The sequence below is a fragment of the Notamacropus eugenii genome, chromosome 1, assembly GCF_028372415.1.
Source record: "Notamacropus eugenii isolate mMacEug1 chromosome 1, mMacEug1.pri_v2, whole genome shotgun sequence".
NCBI classification, from domain to species: Eukaryota; Metazoa; Chordata; class Mammalia; order Diprotodontia; family Macropodidae; genus Notamacropus; species Notamacropus eugenii.
Window position 1 is genome coordinate 672,830,821 of NC_092872.1, and position 17,425 is coordinate 672,848,245.

General features: G+C 41.1%; 1 protein-coding gene across 1 annotated transcript in view; it reads right to left on the reverse strand.

The window, feature by feature from the left end:
* The window catches only part of GALM (galactose mutarotase), a 53,016-nt gene extending 35,826 nt beyond the window's left edge, over positions 1–17,190 (reverse strand). The window contains exons 1-3 of the mRNA XM_072635830.1: positions 16,772–17,190; positions 7,967–8,121; positions 3,323–3,529 (exon numbers count right to left, since the gene is read on the reverse strand). Of these exons, the coding sequence (XP_072491931.1) occupies positions 3,323–3,529; positions 7,967–8,121; positions 16,772–16,961 (552 nt within the window). The 5' untranslated portion in view covers positions 16,962–17,190. The remainder of the gene's footprint in view (positions 1–3,322; positions 3,530–7,966; positions 8,122–16,771) is intronic.
* Positions 17,191–17,425: the final 235 nt, after the last annotated feature.

Sequence of the window (17,425 nt, forward strand, 5' to 3'; positions counted from 1 at the left end):
ATGAGATAATATTTATAAAGCTCTCAGTACCCCTTAAAGTGTCATATTTATCTATCTATATATCTGTCTTATCACCATAAGGGGATGTCTTCTAGGCAGAAGGAAAAGTGGAGGTAGAAAAATGTAAAGGGTATGTTTCAGGCATGATAAGGAATCCCTTTTAGCTAAAGTATAAGCCCCCCAAAGGAGTAAAGGAAGAACTGGACAGAAGGGCTTGGGCCTGATCATAGAGGACCTTGAACGTCAGGTAAATCCCACCCGCCAGCATATGAGTCAGAATCAATTATAAAGTTGGGGGACAGGAACAAGATGGGGGGGGCGGGAGATGTAGGGGTAGGGGAAGGCTGGGGAGAGAGTGAGGTCTAAACGAACCTGCAAAAGGTGGAGAAGGTGCTATGGGGGTTGTGGGGGTGGGAAGGACACCCATGAAGATAAAAGACCCGCAGTGATTTGGGGGATTTGCAGAGTGTACTCTCTTTCCCTCAAGTCTTCTGACTCAGCCTGACCTGAACTCCTCAAAGGTTTTCTCCAGCTCTCAAAAGGCCTTTTGTAGGATCCCAGCTGCTGAAAAAGCTTTGAGGAAACTGAAAATCCGGCTCAAAGCGGCCTGGTTATTACACTGTGGCCTGGCTATTAATAAATTCAGACCCATGAAAACTGGTTGAGAGGAAAAAAAAGAATAAAAACGATTTTTCAGAGACTAAAACCTGTGTGTGGGCTGTTCAGTGGTTCCCACCTGGGTATTATATAAAACTGGGAGAACATGTTTTACTGAAATTTAATCTGAAGAATTGGGAAAGTAGACCTAGGAACCTTGGAAATGAAAACCCAGAACTTAGGTTACAGCATGGGGAAACTACAAGAGGGCAGTTGTGTCAGACATTTTTATGAAGCCCTCATAGCTGGAGACACTGCAGCGTAGAAGGAAGGGGAAGCAAATGGGGGATGGGGGTGAGATTTGGGGGTCACCTGCCTTTTACTACCTCTCCCTTAACAATTCATGTTGCAGTGATCTTATGACTACTAACCCTCTGGGAGTTTTAACAGACTGTTATTTTTTATTTGATGGTAAGAATGATAATATCTTGTATTTATATTTACAAAGTACTTTAAAACTATCATCTCATTTTATCCTCATAACAACTCTGGGTAACAGGAGCTATTATTACAGCCATTTTATAGATGAGGAAACTGAGGTAAACAGGTTACGTGACTAGGTCACACAGCTAGTAAGTGTCCGAGGCCAGATTTAAACTCCCACTAGGTAAAAGACCCATTATTTTTCAGTAGGTTCAGTTTAACAGCCCCCTCTGCTCTGTTGATTTTGAAGACTAAATACATTTGGTGAGACTGTTAGCATCTGGACAAGGTACAATTAAGCTACAGAGAAGGGGTTATAAAAACTGCACAAAGAAGACAAGATAAGAAATGAGGAGGAATGTGTAGGCACAGCAGAGAGCTCTCAGAGGTTGTAGAAAAGCACTGGCAGATGAGAGGCTGCTGCTTGTCCGCTCTAAGGCTCTTCTTAATACTCTTGGCAGTCTAGCCACACACTTTATGCTAATGATAACAAGAACACGAGGAACAGCTGGCATTTATACCGGGTGTGCAAAACACTTGACACATTATTCCAATCGATCCTCACAACAACTCTGTGAGAAAAGTATTACCATTACTATTATCTTCATTTTACAGAGGAGAAAACTGAGGCTGCAGAAGTTAGGTGACTATGCAGCTACTAAGTGTGTCTGAGATGGAATGTGAACTTGGGAAATCCCTACTCAAATTCCAGTGATCTATCCACTGTCCTACAGCATATCAATAGGATGACGAAAGAGGATAGAGAGAGGGAGGGAGAAAGAAAAAGAGAGGGAGGGAGAAAGAGAAGACACAGAAACAGAGACAGAGACACACAGAAAGGGAGGGAATGAGAAGAGAAGAGAAACAGAGGCAAGAGACAGAGAGAGGGAGGCAGAAGAAAGGAGAGTGAGAGAGAGAGAGAGAAAGAGAGAGAGAGAGGCAGAAGAAGAATAAGAGAGAGACAGAGAGAGAGAGAAAGACAGAGAGACAGAGAGAGACACACACACACACACACACAGAAAGAGAGGGAGAGTGAAGGAAGAGGAGAGAGACACATGGATCTGTAAGGAAAATTAACAAGAGTTAAGAGATGCTTAAGTCCTGACTCATCATACTGTAAGACTTTGGGCAAAGCCCTTCTTTTGGAAACAGCATTTAAATGACTTTTATTTTTCTTACAATGATGAAACTATTCTGATACAAAACTGGGCTACCCTCACATGTATGTTCTAGACAACAGTTAGCACACTGTGGGTGCTCATTAAATATTTAACAACATGAGAGGCAGATTAATTAAGGAAGGAAGGAAGAGAGAGAGAGAGAAAGGAAGAGAGAGAGAAAGAAAGAAAGAAAGAATGCAAGAAAGCAGGACATTTTCTGATAAATCACCAGGGCGTTGAGCGGCCATCCTCACCTGCCCCCAAGAGCTAAAGCACACCACACAGTGGGAGACCACAAAGACGGGCAAAATAACTAAGATGAAAGCAAGGAGGGGCAAGTAACTGACCTGAGCACAGACCTTAAAAGGAAACAGAGAGCACCTGCCAACCTAGAAGCGATTTCCTGCCAGTCTCCTATAGCAAAAAGTTTATGGCTTTGGGGAAGGAAAGTATGCAGAGGCCAGAACTGAAGTTAGTATAGATGTAGAGTACAATAATAGCTAAAATTTAGAGTGCTTTAAGTTTTACCAAGTGTATGTAGGCATGCATGTATGTATGTATGTATGTATGTACATACATACACACAAATTTTTTTGTTTGATTTTTAAAATTTTATTTGATTCCCACAACAACCTTGTAAGCTAGGTGTTACATACATTATACTCATTTTAGAGGTGAGAAAAAAACAGTCTCTTAAACATCTAGCCTGTAGTCCCATGACTAGTAGGTATCAGGTGTAGCTTAAATCAGGACTCCAAAACATTCTTTATTCACCAGGCTTCTTACACCAGCTATGTGACCTTGAGCAAGTCACTTAACCCCAACTGCCCCAAGAGGGATATGGAAAAAGGGAGCTGGAATTTAGCCAAGGTACAGAAATAGCTAGTGACTATTGTATGGGAAAGAGCGTTAATATATCAGTCCAATATCCTTACCCAATTCCCATCATTATCCTGGGGATTATCATCATCATCAAACCAATGCCAGGTTGGTGCTTCTCTCTCACAGGTAACCAGCTCTTCTGAACCTTAGGCCACCCCACAAAGTACGTGTGTAGTTCAGAAGAACATGCCAACACTTACTTGGCCGGCCAGGTTGAAATACGAGTGGTTGGTCAGACTGATTGGTGTGGTGCTGCTGGTCTGGGCTCTGTAATTCACTATTAACTGCCCCCCATCGACTGTGTACGTGACCCAAACTTTCAACTCTCCAGGATAGCCTTCCTCTCCATCTGGACTGATCCGGGAGAACTGAACACCATTTGGTAGCACTTGAGGGGTCCAAAGGACCTGGAGGAAGATATTAAAATAACCAAAATACAAAGTAAACATCCCACGCAAAATATTCAAGGAAATCAAAGCTCAGGAGTACAAAAATGATCACATCAACTCTCTAATTTTTTTGAGAATAGTGTTTAATTTTTTATCTTTCTGTTATTTATTTAATATGGAAAAAAATTATGAAAAAATAAGTCTTTCTTTTTTTTCCTGCAAAGCAGTATATAACACACTATTTCTTCTTCCCCTTGTGAACTCTTGATTTATTAAAAAAAATTCTCAGTTTTTCTATTTTTCTCCCAGAGCCTTGCTCACAATCTGGCCCCATACCGAAATAATTGCTTTAACAAATGGTGACTGGAGACTGGTATGGCTATCTTGGGCTTTGGTTTAAAAAATTAATCCTTCTCTGGGATCCTCCACCAACGGGAGCAGAAAATGAAAACAGAGCTTGTTACAGTTTGGAATTGGGAACCTCTCTGGTCTCAGTTTCCTTATCTATAAAATGATGGCGCAGAGCTGGCCTAGGTAAGCTCTAGTCTAGCTGTAAATTAAGATTCTATGGAAACTCTCTTTCTGTAGCTTCCATTGCTCGCTCTGAGTTCTGCCTCCTGGGACCAAGAACCAGAAATCAAATTCCTGCTCCTTATGGCAACCCCTTAAATATCAGAAGACAATGATTACGTTGGCCCTGTGCCCCAATCTCCTCTTCTCCAGGAGGAGCACTGACTCTGAAGTCAGAGGACCTGCATTCAAATCCCACCTCTGCCGCTTACTACTTGTGTGACCTTGGGGAAGTCCCTTAAATCTCTCTGGGTCCCATTTTCCTCACCTATAAAACAGGATGGGGAAAGTGGGAAATTTCGGCTGGATAAGGTGGGCTCTACATTAGTGTGCTAGTGAATGTTTAACAACCAGCTCTCCAGTATCTTTAAAAAAAAAAAAAGAAAATGTACATAAGGCACCCTTCAAAGTTTGACCTCTATTATTAGCATTTTCTCTATCACTTTCTTGTCTAGACAATCAACAAAATAATAAATCAAGTCCTGATTTGTAGCGCTAGCAGATTTGGGAAGTGTAAATGTTCCAACTGAACATTTAACGATCTGCAGAGCTGGTTAGAGCCGGCTGCGGCACTCTGGGATTCATTTAGCCAATCCTCACACAGCATGAATCACAAAGCCCTTCAATGTCCTGGCTGTCCTCCTCTGGATGCTCGCCAGCTTATTTTGTCCTTCCAAAAATAAAGCATTCAGAACTGAACATATAACTCCTGCCATAGCTGGCCCAATATAGAGAGAGGTGGCTAGCTAGCTCAGTGGCTATAGAGTGCTGGGCCTCAGGAAGACCTGAGTTCAAATTCAGTCTCAGGGTAAGTCACTTAACTGCTGCTTGCCTCAGTTTCCTCATCTGTAAAATGGGGATACTGACAGTACCTACCTCTCAGGGTTGTTATGAGGATCAAATGGGATATCAATTGTAAAGCACTTAGCACATTGCCCGGTACATAGTAGGTACCATATAATGCAAGCTACTAATATTATTATCCTTAAGAGTAAAACAGGACCGTTGCTACCAATGCTCTGCTTCTTTTAATTCAGTCTCAGATCTCATTCATTTTTTTTGGTTCTCATATCACATTGCTAACTCAAGTTGAGACTGCAGTTTACTAAAATACCTATACCTCTCCCCTCCCCTCCCACCCCCCAAACCAACTGCTGTTTAGCCATAGCTCCTCCATCTTATACGTGTGCGATGGATCAGTCCTAGGGCCTGAGTCTGTTCTGTAGTAAGATTTTAGTACACAAGAACACTGGAAAAGATTCATGTCCTTAACCACAGGAAAAACAGCTGAAATTTGAAATTGTCACAGCCTTTGGTGAAATCAATCTCATACACAAATTATTAAGTAGAAACTCTGAACTTTAAATAAATTTAAAATATGAACTCTAACTTAAAAATGGGAAGGCCAGGGAAAATAACAGTGACAATGACAACATATTACATATGTCACATATATCACCCAATTAAAATAATCAATTATATATAATGAATAATTATATAATTTAAATTATATGTGTACCATTATTATTCAAATGTTTTCCTATTTTTGTTTTTTCCTATGCTGCATGTGCTTTTTAAAGAATGATAAATAGAATATTTGGGGTAAGGTGTTCACGTGTGGGTATCTAAGCTTTATTCCTTCCACCAAATAATTTCTAAAAACAAAGAAAGAGGGGTTTTTTTTTTTTGTTTGTTTTCTGGGGAAAAAAAATGTTAGCTTCTCTGCATCACAAAACCATTACAGCGGCTGTGCATTATTGATTTTGCTCTATCTTGGCTACAAAAAGTTCCAGGTCATTTCTATGCCCAGGTCTACATTCAGCATTTCTAATTCTGACAGGACTCTAAAAAGAACTAGTCTTTCATAACGTCACAAATAGAAAAATGCGCTCAGAAAGGGGCAATCTGCTACCAGTGTCCTCATTTTAAAATAATTGTAAGTAGATGAATGATGGTGTCACTTGAGCAACGATTGATGAAAACTCAGACTACATGAACAGAGCTCAGTGCAGAAATCCAGCATGCATTTGTAATAAAATAATCTGACCCATAATTAACGGGATACATAATCATCGCTGTGGTGCATAGCAATGAAGTCTAAATGATAAGCAGGTCACCCAAATGACTATAATTAGTATTACTTTTCCACAGACTAACTAAGCATGAGAGAGTCAGCTGAGGCAGAGGAACAAGGCAGGTGTTGGGGAATTCTGTTGACAGGGTCCACTGTCCCTCAGGCATTAGGAGCCAGCCAAGAGAGGCTGGTCACTGAGGTACCCAGTGTGCATGTTCAGGGTGGGGCAGCCTTCTCCCCTCTGCAATAGGACTTGCCTTGCCCACAGAGGAAGGAAGGGCAGGGAGGTCAGGCAGGGCAACGTGAGTCACACAAGTGGATGAAGAAGTTGGTAGTAGTGGGGCAAACAGAGTGATTATTATAACCTTCTTTTCAGTCCTGGAAAAGGTTAAGGGAAAGGAAAGTTCAAGGTTCCTAGGATTTTCAAATTCTTCATTCCTTTTCTATTTCCTAGGTCAGGCTTTATGTGTGGGAGTAAATGGAATGCAGTGACTGTAGGAAAGGCTCTCCATTCCTTTCTATCACACTATCTGTAATTTTTACATTTTGGTTCATAGGATTATATAACTGGAAGGGATTATATATGGTTCATTGATCATATTATAATAACCAAATATTATATTTGGCTCATAACTATAGGACTGGAAGGGATCTCAGCAATCACTTAAGCCCAATGACTTCATTTTACAGCTAAAGAAACTGAGGCCCAGATGGTGAAGTGAGTTGTCTGAGGTCACACAGGTCGTAAGTGGTAATAAGATTCAAACTCAGGTTCTCTGGCTCTAAATACTACATTATACTGCCCTAGCTTGTGGGAGGGTTAAGGTCAGGCTATCATTCATACTGGTAACATGAAATCATTTAATCAGACAGCTTTTCAAATGCTTGGCTGAAATTCACTCAGAGAATAGCAAATTTTAAGGGAAGTTACAGTTAATTTGGAACATAGGCTAGTAGGGGGGCAGGCAGACTATGAAGTTAGGGCCAGGTTTTCACGTATGGGTACCCAGCATTTATTCCCTTCACCAAATAAGTTCTAGAAACAAAGAAGAGAAAGTTTTTTTTCTGTAAAAAAATGATGTCAGCTTCCCCACATCACCAAACCATTACAACTACTGAGTACTACTGATTTTGCTCTCTCTAGCACAGCCATAATAATTTTCAGGACATGTATATAGAACTTAGGGGGAGAATAAAGGCTCAGAGATTTCATTGACTTTGCAGTTTTGACTATGACCAACCCTCCCTTTTCTCCTCCTCAGAGACACAGCAGCAGCGAGGTAGGACAGTGAACAGAGGGGACTGCCCAGGATCACAGAGTTAGTAAGTGTCTGAGGCTGGATTTGAGTCCACGTCTTTGGGACTCCAGGTCCACCTCTCATTCTATCTGCCTCAGGCTCCTCATCCATAAAATGGGGATGATAACAGCACTTCCCTCTGATGGTTGTTTAGAGGATCACATACTTTGCAAACCTGAAAGCACTATATTAGCTATTATATATACAAAATATAATATATATATATACATAAATAATATATATAAAGCACTCGCTATTATTATATCCAACCTCTTCCTATGACTAGCAGAGAAATGCCATCCTTGCACACTTGTAACCAGCATGGTTCCATGGCTTTCTTCCTCCGCCTTCCCTTATATTATTCTCTTGTGCAGTGAATTGGCGTTCTGCTAAGATGTTTGCGTCTAGGATTGCGTGGAGTGAATGGAAAGTATGGGGGAGAGGAGGAGGACTGTTACAATGAGCGACAAATAGAGTTTAGTGAGAACTCTTATCAAGAATCCTCAAGTTTACCTTATCAAAGCCTTTCAGTCCTCCATGAAGACTATTAGGTCCGTTGTTAATGGCCAACTTGTATTCCTTCCCATCAATGGTGAACGTCCCTTTGGCAATGCGGTTGGCCACTCTTCCAACTACTGCTCCAAAGTATGGATGCTTCTTGAGATACCCTACAAAACAAACATGATCATTCCTTTAATTGGCTGAACTAGAGGAAGGGAAATAATTCCTGCCTACTACTGAGTTTTGAGGGATACCGTAAGGATTATATGGTATGTTGTCAAAGACCATTCATCACATAAATATTGATTAGTTGTATTTTTCATGATGATGACAGTAACAACAATGAATTATTTTGCAACTTTGCAAAGTAACCTTGAAGCTAATATGTTTCTCCTTGTAGCATAATCCAAGGAGAGGAAACCAATTCCAATGAACAAATTGATGAAGTGCCCACTCTATGCGAGTGCAGCGTTGGGCATTTAGAGTACAAAGATAAGACCTAGACTTTGGTTGCAAGGAACCTACCATCTAACTGGGACAAATGCTACTCACTTCTGGAGATGTATGCGGGCACAAACGATACTGTGAGAAGCAATCAAGTACGTAAGCATTATTAAAGATTATGAAGTCTGATGCAAGAAAATGAAAACCATCAACACACACATCACAGCTTCTCATTAAAGACAAGGACTTCAGAAAGGAGGTTTGAGAAGTGAAAAAAAGGTTAAAAAAATGAGGTATGAGAATATAATTTGGATTTCAGAACCTTAGCTTAAAATACAAGGAAGTCCCAGAAACCTGGCCCAGAAAACTAGCCCTAAAAAGGGCTAGTAAAATTATATCATACTGGAGGAGTCTTGAAACTATTGTAATCAAAAAAAAAATTTCAAATAGGAAATAAGAAAAGAGAAAACTGTTTATGTCCATGGAACTAGAGACCAAAGAGTTGTGCAGAAAGACCAGCCATCAGGTCCCCCAGAAATTCACAGGAGACCAAGTCTAGAATCAGTAATAAAATCCTCGGCATCAGATATTCTATGCATACATGCATAAAACACGAGTAACAGAAGCAAGGTGACCTACAAAAAAGATAAATTGGACACAGATACTGTTGAGGCTTGGGTGCAGGGGGACCTCATTTTTAAAATGTGTACAGAAAATGGTGAGGCAGGTAATGGCAGATGAATATATAAGTATGGTACAATCCAGTAAAAATGGTGTTGGGAGTCCTAAAGCTCAAATTGAGATTAGCACAGTACCTCGTACATATTTAGGTGCTTAATAAATGTTTATTGATTATTGAAATTGAGCTGAAGAAGGCTAACAAAAAGGGGTTTTGGTGATTTATTTTAACAGTATTAGGGGGAAAAAGGATGATCAAAGAAAGGTTAGGACAGCTGCAGGGCATGGATATAACGATGATAAAAGATGCGGATGCCAGAGAAAAAGCAGAGCATTTATTTCAACTCTTAATTTGAACCTGTTTTTCATTGCAAAGAAGAATTAGCTTTCTATTGAAAAAGATGTAATAAAAATGGCTAATAAGGAATTGACACAGAAGGTAAGAAGGGAGACAGAAAAAGTTCAATTCACCAGGTCTGATTAACCTTATCCACAGGTACTAATAGATGGGACCTACTGAGCCACTCACTGTCAAAGATTCCACGGTTAATGGGAGACAATACACAAGTGAAAAAGGACAATTTAAAAGATTTTCCAAAAAAGGAAGACAAGTGGAATCTGTAGACTGTTAGCTAGTGAGCTTGACTTTCATTCCTGAAAAAATTGTGCAATGTATGATCAGGCGGATGATTAACGCACCTCTAGGAAAGGAAGGTGTGAGCACAGAGTTCTACACGAGTTCATTAAGAACAGGTCTTAAACCAAAAGAAATTCCTTTTTTTTTTTTTTTTTTTTTGCAAAGAGGTCATGCTGGTAAATCAGGGAAATTCAGTAGATTACCATACTTTACTAAGAAGTCACCTTCCTAGGGTCAAGTAGCAACAGTTAAGATGTTTAACACCACAGCTGTCTCCCAAAATACAACAGCTTACATTTATATCATGCTTCAAGTTTGTAAAGTGCTTTTCTCACAACCTCCTGAAAAGTAAAAAGTTCAGTTATGCTCATTTTACAGATGAGGCAACTGACTAATTAGTTGTTCAGTCCTTTTTTCAGCTGTCTAACTCTTCATGACTCCATTTGGGGTTTTCTTGGCCGAGATACTAGAGTGGCTTGTTATTTCCTTCTCCAGCTCATTTTACAGATGAGAAAACTGAGGCCAAAAGGGTTAAGTGACTTGTCCAGGGTCACATAGCTAGTAAGTATCTGAGGTGGAATCTGAACTTGATTCCAAGCCCATTGTTCCACTTTACCACCTAGCTGCCCCTACTTTTTATTTATTGGCAGCTAGACGGTACAGTGGATGGAGTACTAGACTTGGGGTCTAGAACATCTGAGTTCCAATCTTGACTCAGACACTTACTAGTTGTGTAACCCCAGGCAATTAACTGGACTTCTTAGACTGATTTCTCCCATCTATAAAATGGGCATGATGTTATCATGCACCTTAGGGTTCTCTATGAGGACTAAATGAGATAATACATGTAAAATCTCTTTTAAATCTTAAAGCATAATTATTGCTTTGTATATACACCTACACAGGGTGTCCCACAAAACCTTAGTGTAGTTTTAAGCTACATACTTATAAAGAGTATCTCCTGTGTAGATAGATGTACAGCCTAAGGCTTCTGGGATACTCTGTATCACACATACTATCTCCCTTGATAGACTATCAGCTCCTTGAGGGCAGGGACTTTTGTCTTATGTGTCCCCCATACCTGGTACATAGTAGGTGCTTAACCCTATCAGGACTAGATATGCCAACTGATGCAAAAATATTAGAATTTTACCTTGAAATAAAAATTTTAATCCTACTATCTCTACTTTCTTTTCCTTGTGGGTAAAAAAAAAAAATGCGCTGTATTAAGCTGACAGTTTGGCTCTTCCAGGTAGTCTTAAATTCCGGTACTGCTGTAGATTAACTGACTGATAAAAGTAACTTGCCATGGGGTGGAAAGTGTTAATGCGGGAGAACTGAGACTGAAACCCTAGTTTCTGACTCCCAACTCTAGGTTCTTTGTATCACTCACCCAGCTTTTCAAGGTAGTATTTCTACACCCTCCCCCAGATACTTCTTTAAAGGAAGAAAAAAAAGCATTCGCTCCAGAATAAAAAGGATGGGTACTACCCTGCTCTTTTTAAACTCTGATCACAGTCACGTTATTTTTGAAGACCCGGCAGGCCAAGCTGCCTTACCTTCATTTATCTTTTATCCTTTTACTTGTTTTCTTAAATACATTAGTATGTAGGAAAAGGCAATTTTTGTTTTAAAAGAGGCATCATTACCTGTTCCTGATGCCTCTCTTGAAAGGAATTGTATTCCTTAGATGTGACTATTTCATCCGAAATAGGACAAAAAAAGCAATAACAGATTGCCTGTCCTAGGTGAAAGAGCAGTCCTAGAGATGGAGTCAGGGACGGATGGGTTCAAGTTTTCCATCGCTCACTCGTCATTTGAATCAGGGCAATCCACATTTCACTTCTCTGGGGCTCAGTTCCAGAAAGGAGTGCTGTAAAGTACAACAAAGGCTGGAACAGGTATTAAGAGTGGTATTCCATCCACAATTCCAACCCTTACTTGTTCTAGTGTGACCATGGGCAATGATTTCATTTTTCTAGGCTTAGCTTTCACCCATCAATCCCTACAGAAAGTGAACTATTATTGTTATCTGTAAAAATGGAATGCGGGCCACAGGATCTCCTAGGTCTTGTTTAACTTTAGCATTCTTTGATTCTGGAGGGTTTCTCCCGGCTGGGGGGAGAGAGGGAAAGGAAGACAGCAGAGCTGACTCATGTACAAGATGGGCAATCAATCCATAAACCCACAAGTATTTATTAATCACCTACTATGTCTTAGGCCCCAGAAATACAAACGCAAAAAGTGAAAGTTCCTGTTCTGGAGTGCTTGAAATCATTCAATCACCCAGAGAAAAAACATAACTTGGGTAGGGGATGGTTAGAATATGGTTCAATCTGCTGTTCATTTATTTTTAGTTTTCAACAATCACTTGCACAAGACTTTGAATTCCAAATTTTCTCCCATCTATCCCCTCCCCCTCACCCCAAGGCAGCCTGCATTCTGATTACCCCCTGCCCTACCTTCACACACACACCCCTTCTCTTATCCTCTTCCCTTATATTTTCCTGTAGGGCAAGATCAATTTCTATACCCTGTTTCCTATACATCTTATTTCCTGGTTGCATGTAAAAACAATTTTTAACATTTGTTTTCAAAACTCTGAGTTCCAAATCTCTCCCTTCTTCCCTCACCGAGTAGATAAGCAATTCGACATAGGTTATACATGTGCAGTTATGCAAAACACTTCCATTACAGTCATGTAGTGAAAGAATAACTACATTTCCTCCATCCTATCATGCCCCCCATTTATTCCATTCTCTCCTTTGATCTGGTCCCTCCTCAAAAGTGTTTGTTTCTGTTTCTGCATATGGTGGTTCAATCTAATACTTAAGTTGGAAAACAGTCAAAGACTGAAAAAAAGTGGCCATCCAGAGGGGTGGGCAGTAGGCAGAGGGGTGGGCAGTAGGCAGAGGGGTGTGAACTGATTCCTCAACAAAAAGGGGGAGGAGGTGATGGTCTGTAAAGTTGGGTAATTCCTTTAACCACCTGGAGAGGATCTCATGCAAGTTATCAATGGCAGACAGTACCTTTTTCCCAACAGGTGCTGGCTACCTTTGCTCTATCCATACTAGACGTTCCAATTTGGGCAATCCATTTAACTTCTCTGGGGAGGACTGCTCTATAGTACAGCAAGGTACTGGTATTAACAGAATGGTATCCCATCTATGATTTCAGTCCTTACTGGTTCTAGTGAGACCCTGGGCAATGATTTCATCTTTCCAGGGTTTGCTTTACTCTTCTATAAGGTGAAAATAAATGATGATAATATTAACCATACTACCAGAACCATAAATCTCTATATTTTATTCAGCTGAGATACCCTCCTCCCAAATAGCTGAGAGTCTTGACAGTCTATACTCAGGATATATTTCATGTATAAAACAGCTGCCATCCCCTTCATCGGCATTAGAGTTCGGTCATTAAAAAACTAACTGCTCCCAATTTCCTCTGTGAAAATCCCTTTACAGACCAGCCTGAAAAAAGGGGATTTGTGCTACAATGAAAAATGTGGCTAAAATGACACATTAAGAAAGAAACCCATGTACTGTGAGTACCTGAGACTTCCTTACATGGCCTAAGAGAAACCATGGTGGTGATGGAGAGGTGAGCCAGTTTTCAAAATGTAAAAAGCAGCAAAATTGTTTCACATAAGACTCTCTTGACATTTTTCTGGGCTGTAACTAAAAGAACATTTGGATTGCCTTCTCAGCATGCTATAAAGGACAGATCTCATTTTCCAGAGACATCTGAATCACTCTGACCTCATCGGTCACCTCAAGACATCTGAGTAGCTTATTTTATCTATCTGTGGAATTGGGAGATAGCACACATTCATTCTAAAGGGGCTGTGAGTCAGGGGATTAGACATTCTCAGCTGTTCCCTATGGTGCACAAAGACAATCTTGAGGATTTGATCATCTCAAGGTAACCGTTTCCTCCTCTGTCAAGTCTTTACCACTGAAACTTGCTTACTACAGGTTATTAATAAACTAAAATTCAGCAACAGCAGAGTTTGTTAAATGCAATTCCTCATAACAGCTGGCCACAGGGACTGTTACTAAGAATTAGACAGCCCCTATTATTTCAGGCAGGACTCTGAAGAGAAAAGACTCTATCATAAAAGAGAAACAGGAGTCCACTTATAATCCAGGAGAAGTGTTGAATGTGTATGTTGAAGGCTTTGTATTCAGGGCTTGTTTTTTTAAATTCCACTCCTTTAAAAGTAGTTGCCCTCCTTCCACCTCCCTCTTCACTATCAGCCTTTAAGTAAAAAGGAAATTAAATTATTAACTATGTTAAATTATACAGTTTAATATTTTTAAAGTCATGTCAATATCAATCTAGCATCTAGATAAACATTTTAAAAAACATGACTCAATCCTGAACAATTCTTCCGGGAGGAAAAGTTTTATCACTCACTCTCCCCGTGAACTCTCAGAATGGAAAGTTTCCACAGACTACTATCTCCAGCCTATTACAATGTAGAAGCCTGGGTTAATTCCTTTTTCCTTTTTATATTCATTCTGGCGACCTTTCTGAGCTTTGAGTTACACATAGCTCAAGTCACACAAACAGAGGGCAGCTAAGCGTCATAATGGATAAAGTGTTCCACTTGGAGCAAAACCTTAGTTCAAATCGGGCCCCAGCCACTTAGTGGGGGTGTGAACTAGGGCAAGTCATTTGACCTTTTTCTGCCTCAGTCTCCCCATCTTTAAAATGGGGATAATACTTGCACTTATCTTTACAGGGCTGTTGAGAGGAGAAAATGAAATAATATTTGTAAAGCACTTGGCAAACCTAAAAGCGCTAAAATAATCAAATAAATACTAGATATTATTAATTATTACCTAGACTCATGTTCTGGAAATAAGGCAGTGGGGGGCAGATAAACCATAAGATGCAACCTTATTCAAATCAGTTAATGGTGCAGAACAGAAATAATGGTAGAGAAAATCACCTCTCTTTGTATCAGTGGAGTCTGGAGATGTCTTCTGACTCCACTGGCTGCATTTGGTACTAGTCACTTTACCTTTCTGTGGTTAAGAAGGTGACTCAGTTTGTAAACTGTTGGTCAGACTAGGGACTGGAGAGGGAGAACAAGAGGGACGGGAGGAGGGAGAGAAAAGGGAAGGGGAGGGGGAAAGGAGAGGGAGAAAAGGAGAGGAGGGGAGGAAGACAGAGAGGTAGAGGAGAGGGAGAGAGAGAGAAAGGGAGGAAGGAAGAAAGAGAGAGAGACAGAAAGAGAGAGATTTGGAAAATGTCTTCAAGATCAAGATATTTTAAAAATCATCCTGATTCTTACTTTCTGATTCAGCAGGAAGCAAAAATCAATCAACAGCTTTTCCCTGACCTCACTTCCACCACTCACTAGAACACTGGGGGAAAATCCAGGGGTGGATGGGGGTGGGGGAATTAGGAAAGATTTTCCCACTTCTGTACATTTTCCAACCGGGGAAATCAGATGAAATGACTAAATGCAGTTACTTATGGTAAAGGAATTTACCTCTTTTTCAAAATAAGCCAGCACAATAGCAAACATGGAACATAACAGGAGGCAGGGTAAAACCACAGAGTACAGGGTAGAGGTTTCAAAAGAGATTTAAAGGCAACATCAATATTTTTGGCTACTGAATTTAAGAGGGGGCTGGGAGTTTGTTTAGGGATTATATATCTAGAATAGCTCTAGGCTACCTCTTCAAACAGTCTCCTAATAGATGAGGGAAGGGAGGCCCAGAGAGGTTGGAGGCCATGCCCAACCAAGGTTACACCAAGTAATAAGCATCAGAGGCAGATTTTGAGGAAACCCCAAGGGAAGTCATAATGTAGGACCCAAAGACAATTTAAGATTCCAGAGCCCCTATTCACTGAATCATTAAGAGCTTTTAATTATAATAGTCGCAATAATTGCTAACATTTACTATGGCACTTACTATGTTCAAAGTCCTTTATTATATCATTTGACTCTCAGACCGGTGGATGGCTGCTATTATTATCATCCCCATTGTGTAGATGAGGAAACTAAGATATACACAGGTTGAGTGACTAGCACAAGGTCACACAGCTAGTAAAGTATCTGAAGTCGTTTTTTTGAACTCAGATATCACCAATAATCAAATCTTTAATTTTGGGGGGAGGGGAGGGGTTGGGGTGGAAAGCAAAGTTAAAAAAAATCCACAAAAGCAAGCTTTTAAAAAGATAAATCTCAAACCTGCTGTATAACTTATATTCCATTCCCCACCGAGAAGGCTGTATTAATTCATTCTCAGGGGTCTCTCCCCTCCCCCCCATTAACTTTGCCCTGTTACACCTCCCTCCCCAACTGACTTCTTATAACACAATACAAAAGAGAGATTTCCAAAGGAAAAAAAAGCAGCAAATCTAACTCCTGTGCCAGAGTTCCAGCCAAGATGGTACTTTAGATTCATGGGCTACCACAGGAGGCCACTAAAATAAATTATCTGGGATGCCCAATTCTGGCAGAAATACTAGTAAAGTAAAAAAAGCCATATTTTTTTTCTCATGCTTGAGGGAAGTACAATCCCTCTAAGCCAGTTTCCCCTGGCCTGCATCCCTACTAGGCTGGAACTTTCCCTCAGTGTTAAAACAGTTCAAAGACCACTTTCAGGTTGGTTTTTTAATCTCCAACTCGCCTTCAGTGAACTCTGGATCAGTTATGTGAGTTGAATATGTAACTAGAAGATTAAGCCCATATTTATGGCCCTCTAGCAAGTGTTTACCAAGCCCAGCCAATGTGTTAGCAGAAAGTACGTTAAGTTAGGTTGACTCTCCAGAGTAAAGGGATGGAACTCTGAATCTTTCACACGAGGGGTAGTGGTCAAAAGGGACTCGAGGGTCAAGAAACCCTGGTTCCGTGGACACCTCCAGCACTTACTGGCCGCGTTACCCTGGTCTAGTCTTTGGAACTCTCTAGACCTGTTTTCTCGTCTGTAAATTCCAGGAGGGAGAAGAAGGGAAAGGTGGACTTCAGGGGTTCTGGGGGTCCTCCCAGCTCTCTCATCTCTGACTTGAGGCTACTCCAATGCAGGCAGACCCACCTTCCAGCTCGGAAAAGCCCAGCACCACATCTGAGAATTTCCCATCCCTGTCTTTCACTTCCAAAGCGGTGATGGTGCAGCCCAGGGAGATAATCTCCAGCCTCAGCTGGTCTGAGCGGAGATGGAACTTCTCCACCATCCCAGCTCCATCGGGGAGGTCCCCAAACACACTCCTGGTCACTGAAGCCATGGGCGCAACGCGAAGGATAACGACCGAGCCCCCACAAAGCTGAGCGGCTGCACAGGTACCGTGACACCTGGGAGCGGGCGGGCCGGCCCACGTTGTTTTGTAAGAGGCTAAATCCCTCCTCCCGCCCGCCCTTTCTGTCTCTGGGATTGGAGGGCGAGCCCTTGGATCACTCCCTGGGGCCCGCTCCGAGATTTAGGGTTCCTTTGCAGGAAACAGACCGACGCGGCACGTGCTTTCCTTCTTTTTCGCAACTTTTTTTACGTTGCATGTCGGGAGTGGTAGTCTTTGAGAGGCGAGGCTGCCTTCTGGGAGCAGGCTGGGCAAGGGCATTTTTTTTACGTCCTGCGGGTTACATTGTTTCCTAGCTAGAAACTGTAACACTGAGAGGGTGGAAGCCTCGGGTAAGAGACTGCGCCCACGTACTTTGGACGCTCCACGCCCAGGCTGGTTGGCAAGTGATTGAA